The following is a 10,329-nucleotide window of genomic DNA, read 5'->3' on the forward strand; positions in this document are numbered from 1 at the left end:
AGAGATGAAATCAGTAAAACACTTTACATATAAAAATGTTTAGTTATCTTCATTATTTTGTCGCTTACCTGCAGGGGACACGGACGATTAAAGTTAATATAGTCCTTGATTTCATTCCAAAGCATTTTCATTACAGGGTGATTGGCCCTTCTAAGAAACGCGCAGTAATCAATCGTATACTGACCAAACCAGGGCTTATATCCATTTTCCCTTTTGTGCATCTGCCAAACTAGGGTAATCGATCGGGCTGGATAATGAATGTTAAAGCTGATGTTTAAAACCGTCTTGTTGCGACTAATCGCACGCAGTCGGCACATATTAAAGGTAACCCAAGTTGTGTTTTGGGACTGGCAAACAAGATTGGTAAATTTGACGGTGGTTATCATCTGGAATTTAGGAATTTTGTAAACCACATTAGAAGACACCAAAATTATTTGAATACCTGAGTGGTTCTTATGGAGAGCAGCCCCACAAATATGGCGAAAAGAGTCTGTGTTACTGTAGGCTTCATTGTTCCAACTGTTGAATTCCGACTGATACTATATCTGGTATACTATATATATGTATAAATTTTTTTTATATATATGTGTACACTGAGCGAAAGACCCTAAAATTGGTGTTCTCAATTGAACTCGAAAGGCTATTATTATAATAATTCTTATTATATAATACTAATTATAATAATTATTGCATACAAAAAAAGAGTCCTCTTGACGGGAGGGCCCGACTAGGGGATACCCTAAACCTTCTACTAAAAACATAGTTGTTCCAATATAATGGGTAAAAAGATATACAGTAGCATTTTTGAATGATAAAATGCCTGTGTAGACCTAAGAAACACTTTTAACCAATCGAAATATGTTAATTGTCGACGTCTCATATCTTAAAAGCATTAAAGTTACCAAAAATTGAAATATACATAATCAGTTTATACTCTATTAGAAGCTGCATGTCAAATTCTCTAGCTCTAGCTCTGTAAACCTAAGAGATTTGCTCAAAAAACAGGAATTCGATATCGATTTGTATCGATATCTTAGACACGAGTTATCGATGATCGATAATAAACTTTTTCGGTGAACTATGATTGAATACAAGCCGTATTTAAAAATAAATCTCAGTTTTATAAAATTCCATAAATAAAAAGTAATTTTATGAATATACCGATATGTTTTTTTGTCTTTTTTGTTAAATTAGTATATAAATCAATTAAAAACTGACTGATTGGCGATCAGCGCGAAACTGATGGCTGTTATTAAATACTTGTATATAATCTATTATAATCTCTATATATAAAACTGTTTGTCCTGACTGACTGACTGACTGACTGACTGACTGACTGATTGACTGACTAACTGATGATCAATGCACAGCCCAAACCGTAAGAGCTAGGAAGCTGAAATTTTCACTGTAGTTACCTTATGTGATGGAGGTGCACGTTAAGACGGGGTTTCGGGAAATTCCACCCGCAAATGTGGAAAAATCGCGTTTTTATGCAACTTTATTGTTTACCATCCGATCGGCCTCAAACTCATTTTCAAAGATCTTTGTTCAAATTCATTTGAGAGGTGTTTCGCACTTTTTGGAAAATCCATCCCTCCTTGGTGAAAATGGAGGGCGAAGATTTGGTGGGTGACGTTTCCCCCTTAAATTCATTTCAAGGGATCTATATGAAAAATCATTTGTGCGATTTTTTAGATGATGTTTTAAGTTTTGTCCGATTGGATTCAAACTTATTTTCTTAGCTCTATATAAGAATTAATGAATACGTGTTTCAGCGATTTGGGAAATTCCACCCGCAACAGTGGTAAATTTGCGGAAATCTTTTGTATGAAAGTTGTTTGTTTACCGTCCGATTAGTTTCAAAATCATTTTCATAGCTTTTTGGGTATATTTATGCTCTGACATTCGTAAAACCAGCAGTGGCTACCATTTGGAATTGAACCTACTTAGTTATGACAAAGTTTGGAAATGCAAATCGAGTTTTTATATTTAAATACCATACCATACATAAAATATGAAGACACAAATATAAACTTTAAATATATCCTGTTGGAATGTAGAGTAAACATTTCTTTGAAAGTGCGGCCTCTTACCAAAAACCGATGTAAGAATCAGCGAAAAGTCAACGCTTGGAAGAGGCAGCAATATGCATTGATTAGTGATTGAAATCTTTGAATATATCCTGATTGAAAGTAAAGTAAAGTTTTAGAATAAACTGCTGCTTCTTATCGAAAAGCCAAGATTGGTGCACCATGTAGTCCCCGGTGGGATAAGGCAACGAAAAATTTCTGGCGTCCCAAAAGAAATCCTTTACTGTCAGTGTGCCCTGCGAGGATAATCAAACACTTTACATATAAAAACGTTTAGTACTATTTTGTCGCTCACCTCCATGGGACACGGATGTTTGAAGTCAATATAGTCCTTGATTTCATCCCAAAACATTTTCATTACAGGGTGGTTGGCCCTACGCAGAAACCCGCAGAAATCAATCGTATACTGACCAAACCAGGGCTTATATCCATTTTCCCTTTTGTGCATCTGCCAAACAAGGGTAATCGATCGGGCTGGATAATGAATGTTAAAGACAAGGTTGAAAACTGTCTTGTTGCGACTAATCGCACGCAGCCGGCACAAATTGACGGTGACCCAAGTTCTGTTTTGGGACTCGCAAATGACATTGGTCATCTTGACGGTGGTTATCATCTGGAATTTTGGAATTTTGTAGAATTAGAAGACACCAATTACCAAAGACATTATTTGAATACATGCACGGTTTTTATGGCGAGCACCGCCACAAATATAGCGCAAATAGTCTGTTTTACTGTAGGCTTCATTGTCCCAACTGTTGAATTCCGACTGCTACTTTATATAAGTAGTACACTATATATATATATATGTAAATTTTATTTATATATATGTGTACACTGAGCGAAAGACCCTAAAATTGGTGTTCTCAATTGACTCGAAAGGCTATTATTATAATAATACTAATTATAATAATAATGGCATATAAAAAAAGAGTCCTCTTGACGGGAGTGCCCGACTGGGGATACCCTAAACCTTCTTCAAAGAACATAGTTGTTCCAATTTAATGGGCAAAGGATATACAGTAGCATTTTTGAATGATAAAATGCCTGTGTCGACCTAACCAATAGAACTACTACTACATTAAAGTAATCAGAAATGTAAATATGCATGATAAGTTTATGCTCCATTAGAAGCTGCATGTCAAATTCTCTAGCTCTAGCTCTTTAAACCTAAGAGATATCGATATCGAAGAGATATTTGATATCGATCTGTATCGATATCTTGGAAACAACACGAGTTATCGATGATCAATAACAAACTTATACGATGAACTATGATTGAATACAAGCTGTATTTAAAAATAATTTCAGTTTTTTATAAAAATACCGATATGTTTGTTTCCCTTTTTTTTTTGTAAAATTAGTATATATATCAATTAAAAACTGACTGATTGGGGATCAGGGCGGAACTGATAGCTGTGGTTAAATACTTGTATATTTCAAAGAGCACAAGCTATTATACTATTATAATATAATAGCATAAAAAGTTGTATTTTTGGAATCGCAAATGACATTCGTAAGCTCAATAGTGGCTACCATTTCGAATTGCAGCTACTTAGTTATATATTTATATATATATATATATGTATATATACCAAGTTTTTTTGAAGAGAATTTCCACAAATATCACAGAAATAGTTGCTTGGGTATTTTATTCGCTCAAGAAAGATTAATTTCAAGTCTCGTAAATGGCATTGCTTGAATTTAATATTGATATAAGATAAATTATTATAAGATTGATGTAAGAAGAGTTGTTGAATAAATATAACGAATACACAATTAATTTTAATAGAAAATGTCTTCATATTAGCAAATGTACCAAAAATTATACACAAATATATACATAAAGATATGTTAGTCCTTAGATAAATCCTGATGGAACGTAAAGTAAAAATTCGTTGAAGCCTGCGGTTTCTTATCGATAATCCAAGTTAGGAGCACCGCGTAGTCCCCACTGGGAAAAGGCAACGAGAAATCTGTTGCGTCCCAGAAGAAATCCTTAACAATCTGCTTGCCCTGCATTGAAAGTTGTTCCCAGATATAATTTGATATGCTTTTAGAAAAGCCTTTACTTACCATGTAGGGACACGTGTGGTTGAGGGTTGAATAGCTTTTGATGATGTCATAATAAATCTTGATGACGGGATGATTGGCCTTGCGAATAAATGCGCAAAAATCAACCGTATACTGAAACAGCCAGGGCTTATAGCCATTTGCTCTTTTCTGCATCCGGAAGTTGAGATCTGCGCTGTGCACCGGATGCAAAAGGTTTATCTCCATGTTCAAAACCGTTTTATTGCGGCTGATCGCACGCAGCCGGCACAGATCGAAGGTAACCCAAGTTTTGTTTTTCGTCTCGCAAACGGCGTTCGTAAGCTTTACCGTGGCTATCATCTGGAATTTAAACTCGTTAATCCAAAGTGGGTAAATGCAAATCGAGAGTGTTCAAATAAGTACATGAATGGTTTTCATGAAGACAACTTCCACAAATATCACACAAATTATTAGTTTCACGGTAGGCTTCATTGTCTCAACGGTTGAATTTGGACTATTAATATATGAATGTACACAAATTGACAAAGCCTTTATAATTATATTTGTCATTAAAACTGAACCGATTTTAATAACTGTGCATTTAATAGTAAACAATCCCTTATCATATTTAATGGGAATATATTGAGATGGACATACATGATAGTAAAATTTGGAATAATTCCTGACATTAAGTAAAAAATCATTATAGCCCATCGAAAATCCAAACCAGCTTAACACGTTTTTGAAAATGAAAGACACTTCTTCTGTATATACTAGTTTAGCAGATTAATTTCAAATTTGGCGACTCAAGCTCTTATAACTTAAGAACTACAGCTCGATATCGATTTGTATCGATTGCTTGGAAACGTGGCAAGTTATCGATGATCGGAGACAAACTTTTACGGTGTACAATAACCAAAAACAATATGTACTTAGAAATAAAAAAGAAAGTTTTTAAATGCAAGAATATAAAGATTTTCTATATAGTAAAAAGTGTTTAACTAGGAGACACAAAGTCTACATAGAAAGATTTTTTTCAAGTCTCGCAAATAAAACTGACAGATATGAGAAAACTTTTAGAATAACAGTACATCATTCATTTTAATAGTAAATGTCATCATATTTTGCAAGTGTACCAATAGTACATAAATATATATATAGAGATATGCTAATCTTTGAATAAATCCTGATGGAATGTAAAATACAAATTCGTTGTAGCCTGCGGTTTCTTATCGAAAATCCAAGTTGCGAGCACCGCGTAATCCCCACTTGGGAAAGGCACCGTTAAGTCTCTAGGGTCCCAGAAAAAATCCTTAAGAATCTGCTTGCCCTGCATTGAAAGTTGTTCTCAGATATATTTTGATAGGCTTTCAGATCAGCTCGTACTTACCATGAAGGGACACGTGTGGTTGAGGGTTGTAAAGTTTTTGATTGTATCATAAAAGATCTTGATGACAGGATGATTGACTCTACGCAAAAAGGCGCAGAAATCAATTGTATACTCGCCCAACCAGGGCTTATAGCCATTTGCCCTTTTCTGCATCCGAAAATTTAGTTCTGCGGCATGCACCGGCTGAAGCAAGTTACCTTCCACATTCCAAACTGTTTTGTTGCGACTGATCGCACGCAGGCGACATCGATCGAAGGTAACCCAAGTTTTGTTTTTCGTCTCGCAAACGGCGTTCGTAAGCTTTACCGTGGCTATCATCTGGAATTTAAACTCGTTAATCCAAAGTAGGCAAATGCAAATGGAGAGTGTTCTGATAAGTACATGCATAGTTTTTAGGAAGACAACTTCCACAAATATCACACAAATTATCAGTTTCAGCGTAGGCTTCATTGTCTCAACGGTCGATTTTGGACTATTAATATATGCATGTGGACAAATTGAAAAACCATGTAGAATCATATTTGTCATTAAAAGTGAATAGATTTCAATATTTGTGATATTCATGGTACACAATCCATAATCATAGTTAATAGGAATAAACATAAAACATGCATGAATAGATGTATGCTGATGGTTAAACTTCGATTAATTCCTGACGCAACGTAAATTAAAAATTCATTATAGCCCATCGAAAATCCGAGTCAACACTTATGTTAGTTCTCAATGGGGCCTCGTGGCAACAACAACAAGTTTTTAGGATCTCAGGTGAATTCCTTAACTATCTGATTGCACTTTATTGAAGGTAAGATTATTGAAGTATGAATGATTGGCTGTATAAATATGACTGGCAGAGGGACACATGTGGTTGAGCAGTGTATACTATTGTGAATAGTTCCTGATAGCATCAAGATAAATTTTAACAACAGGATGATTAACTTGACGCAAAAGCGCGCAGTAATCAACCGTATAATGAGCTAAACTGGGCTTATTGCCATTTGTTTTTTTTTTTGCCTAGATCTGGGTTAGATCTAGATTTTAAAAGAAAAGTCTATGTCGATGTCCGGCGCAGATCGAAGTTAATTTAACTGGCATTAGAACCCTTTTTTTTCAAATTGTGCTAATGCAAATCGAAAACTTTTATTTAAGTACTTCCACTTTCACAAACAACACACAAATGTCGATTTCTCACGGCTTCTATATGGATGTATACTCCAGCCGAAAACTGGAAAATATTTTAAAATTTTCATCATTTAAATTTCGGAACTATTCAATAATTGTGAATTTAATTTCACTATGTCATGATTTCAAGCCTCCCTTGAAGATGGAAGACCAAATATATTTTCTTTTAATTTTTGGGTTATTTTAATTAATTGAAATAGGAAGCATTGACTTTGGGTGTATCATTGATCTACTCATTAAATAAATCCTGATGGAAAGTAAAGTAAAAATTCGTTAAAGCCTGCGGCTTCTTATCGAAAATCCAAGTTAGGAGCACGGCGTAGTCCCCACTTGGCAAAGGCAACTGTAAGCCTTTGGCGTCCCAGTATAAATCCTTGACAATCTGCTTGCCCTGCATAGAAAGTGCATCAGAGAAGTGTAAAGACTGTGTTCGGGAAACTTTTACTGACCACATAGGGACACGTATGGTTGAGTGTCGAGAAGTCCTTCAAAATGTCAAATACAATTCTGAAAACCGGATGATTGGATTTTCGCATAAACGCGCAGAAATCGACCGTATATTCGCCCAACCAGGGCTTATAGCCATTCGCCCTTTTCTGCATCCGGAAGTTGAGATTTGCGCTGTGCACCGGATGAAGAAAATTCACTTCCACATTCAAAACTGTTTTGTTGCGATTAATCGCACGCAATCGACATCGATCGAAGGTAATCCAAGTTTTGTTTTTCGACTCGCAGACGGCGTTCGTAAACTTAACCGTGGCTGCCATCTGGAATTTGTACACGTTATTTCGAATTGTACAGAGCTCAATTATGATTTTTGATTTAAATACATGCACAGTTTTTAAGAGGAGCACATCCACAAATGCCAGACAAATGATTAGTTTCACTGCAGGTTTCATTGCCTCAACGGTTGACTGCTGACTGATGCCAAATTGTTGTATAATTATCGAGAAACCCTTAAATTGATATTTATTTTTGTTGTTCGAATTTAATAATCGCGAATTCAATAGTGCGCAGTCCACAATAATGAGCTATAGATATAATAGATATTTGCTGCTAGTTGATCTCTAAATAAATCCTGAGGTAAGCTATAAACATCCAGGTAGGGAGGCTGCCTATAAAAATCCCTCATCATCTGCTTGGCCTGCCTTTAAAGATCATAGAAATATATATATATCAGTATTCTTATAAACAAAATATTACACAAAAAGTGGCAGATTTTTTTATGGCTTCATTGTCGTTCGTTTATGTAGCTCTGAAAAACTCACCAATTAAAAGCACGTCAATCATTAAATACTCAAAGCAGTTTAAATATATCAAATTGGATTCGTGGCAACATATTTTACCTTTATATATTTAAAACGGCATTCCATAATCTAACCACAATCCCACATTAAACAAAAGTGTTCTAGTTGGGAGTGCTCGACTAGCGGATACCCTGAACCTTAATTAACAAAAACCAAATACAGAATAACATGTTTTTGAAAATTAAAGATACTTCTGTATATAATTGTTTAGAAGCTAAATGTCAAATTTGCTGACTCTTAAAACTTAAGAGATTGGCTCAAAAGCAAAGATTTCGATTTCGATTCTTATCGATTGCTTGGAAATGGGATAACTTATCAATGATAAGACTGGCATTAGAAGGAACTAAGTTAAAAATCTTAAGTCTCTAGCTCTTATGGGTTCTAAGATCAACGCAAACAGACGGACGGACCTGCCTAGATCGACCCATCTATTGATGCTGATATATAGGGTATATATGCTTTATTGGGTCGGAGATGCTTTCTACTGCCTGTTACATACATATGCCCAAAACCAATATACCCTTGCTACCCATTTTCAATGGGTGCAGTTCATTATTATATATTTCACTAATGGCCAGCACATGGTATTGCATCTCAGCAGGTTATTCGGTGAATATATCCTGTTTAAATGAAAAGTAAATACTCGTTAAGAGCTGCTTCTTCTTATTGGATATCCAAGTCAGGAGCAGCAGGTAATCTCCAGTTGGCGCAGGCAATGTGTAATTTGTGGTATCCCAGAAAAAATCCTTAACAACTATCTTGCCCTGCATTGAGAGTAGATCGATTAAGTATTAAGTAGAAGTTATGCAAGAGCAGTCTTTGCTTACCACAAAGGGACACGTATGGTTGAGGTTTGTAAAGTCCTGGATGATATCATATAGGAGCTTGATAACAGGATGATTGACTCTGCGCATAAAGGCGCAATAATCAACCGTATACTGGCCCAGCCAGGGCTTATAGCCGTTCTCTCGTTTATACAACTTCCAGTTGATATACAGATTTCTGACCGGATGCAGAAGCTCCACTCCAATGTTCAAAATTGTCTTGTTGCGGCTAAGTGCACGCAATCGGCACTGATCGACGATCACCAAAGATTTGTTTCTCGTCTCGCAAATGACATTCGTCCACTTGGTGATGGCCATCAGCTGCAATTTGTATATATATTAAAAAGATTTCAATTACCAAAGATATATTTATTGAATACCTGAACGGTTTTTATGCAGAGCAGCCCCGCAAATATAGCGCAAAGAGTCTGTTTCACTGTAGGCTTCATTGTCTCAACTGTTGAGCTCCAAACGATACTAGATCTATGTGTACTTATCGATAAGCGTAAAACAATAATTATGTTGTCTATTTACTCTGAAAGTTATTAAATTTAATAGCATATATTCAATAACAATTGCAAATAATGATTTACACACAAAATGTATATTTACTCATTAAATATATATGCCAATTGATATGAGATACTTAAAAAACCGTAATTTAGAGCATAATTGATTTATTATCTTTAATCTTTAAATGTAAAGTAAACGTTTGTCACAAACTGCGGCTTTTTATTGAACATCCAGGTGAGCAGCAGCAGATATTCTCCGCTTGGCAATGGCAGCATCAATTTTGCCGGGTCAACGATAAAATCTCTGAGCATCTGCCTGGCCTATTGAGAAGGTAAATCACAGAGATCGTCAGTAAGCCTCACTCTCCAGCTCAATTCCCGCACTTACCACATAGGGGCACGTGTGATTGATTGTCGAATACTCCTTGATCAGATCATAGATGATTTTGATAAAGGGATGATTGGCACGGCGCATAAAGGCACACGCATCGGCCGTATAGTTGACCAGCCAGGGCTTATAGCCGTTGGCCTTCTTCAGTAGCTGGGCATTAACGTGTATGTTATAGGCTGGATAAAGGACCATTATCTCAATGGTTAGCGGTGTTTTGGTGCGGCTAACTGCACGCAGTCGGCACTTCTCGATGGTGACCCACGACTCGTTCCTCGACTCGCAAATGGCATTTGTCATCTTGCAGAGGGCTGCGGTCTGCAATGTCAGCTGGTTAGGCTTGGGTTTTATACGGATATTGTACATTCAGATTTCTATACATAGACGGCGTCCACAAAGAGCGATGACAGCAAAAGCATTGCGCAAAAATCCAGATGATATTTCGATTTCATTGCCCCAACGATTGACTATTGACTGAGGCCAAAGTCAATGTATTGCCCAATAAATCGTTTTAATAGTTATAATTTATATTTAATTGCCAGAGCAAACATTAAAACAAGTAAGAGGTTCTAGTCGGGAGCTCCCGACTAGAGGATACCCTGAACTCT

At 36.1% G+C, this 10,329-nt stretch overlaps 3 protein-coding genes across 3 annotated transcripts; all 3 read right to left on the reverse strand.

The window, feature by feature from the left end:
• Positions 1-6,919: 6,919 nt before the first annotated feature.
• LOC135429799 (uncharacterized) lies at positions 6,920-7,457 on the reverse strand. The gene is made up of 2 exons (XM_064684270.1): positions 7,140-7,457; positions 6,920-7,081 (listed from the first exon to the last, which is right to left on the reverse strand). The coding sequence occupies exons 1-2, from the start codon at positions 7,455-7,457 to the stop codon at positions 6,920-6,922; spliced, it is 480 nt and encodes a 159-aa protein (XP_064540340.1).
• A 1,142-nt stretch (positions 7,458-8,599) lies between these two features.
• Positions 8,600-9,139, reverse strand: LOC135429800 (uncharacterized). Its single transcript, XM_064684271.1, has 2 exons — positions 8,825-9,139; positions 8,600-8,761 (listed from the first exon to the last, which is right to left on the reverse strand). Exons 1-2 carry the CDS (start codon positions 9,137-9,139, stop codon positions 8,600-8,602), a joined length of 477 nt encoding a protein of 158 aa, XP_064540341.1.
• Positions 9,140-9,507: 368 nt separating this feature from the next.
• LOC135429801 (uncharacterized) lies at positions 9,508-10,087 on the reverse strand. Its single transcript, XM_064684272.1, has 2 exons — positions 9,722-10,087; positions 9,508-9,654 (listed from the first exon to the last, which is right to left on the reverse strand). Exons 1-2 carry the CDS (start codon positions 10,085-10,087, stop codon positions 9,508-9,510), a joined length of 513 nt encoding a protein of 170 aa, XP_064540342.1.
• Positions 10,088-10,329: the final 242 nt, after the last annotated feature.

This window comes from Drosophila montana, unplaced genomic scaffold, assembly GCF_035044405.1.
Source record: "Drosophila montana isolate Dmon_TW-CO22-7 unplaced genomic scaffold, ASM3504440v1 contig_2716_1, whole genome shotgun sequence".
Taxonomy (NCBI): Eukaryota; Metazoa; Arthropoda; class Insecta; order Diptera; family Drosophilidae; genus Drosophila; species Drosophila montana.

Excerpts from the sequence above, each read along its gene's own strand:
- LOC135429801 (XM_064684272.1), bottom strand. The coding sequence starts at position 10,087 with ATGTACAATATCCGTATAAAACCCAAGCCTAACCAGCTGACATTGCAG. Across the intron at positions 9,655-9,721 it reads ATCACACGTGCCCCTATGTG|GCCAGGCAGATGCTCAGAGA; the intron begins GTAAGTGCGGGA and ends CCTTCTCAATAG.
- LOC135429799 (XM_064684270.1), bottom strand. The coding sequence starts at position 7,457 with ATGGCAGCCACGGTTAAGTTTACGAACGCCGTCTGCGAGTCGAAAAAC. Across the intron at positions 7,082-7,139 it reads ACCATACGTGTCCCTATGTG|GGCAAGCAGATTGTCAAGGA; the intron begins GTCAGTAAAAGT and ends CTTTCTATGCAG.
- LOC135429800 (XM_064684271.1), bottom strand. The coding sequence starts at position 9,139 with ATGGCCATCACCAAGTGGACGAATGTCATTTGCGAGACGAGAAACAAA. Across the intron at positions 8,762-8,824 it reads ACCATACGTGTCCCTTTGTG|GGCAAGATAGTTGTTAAGGA; the intron begins GTAAGCAAAGAC and ends CTCTCAATGCAG.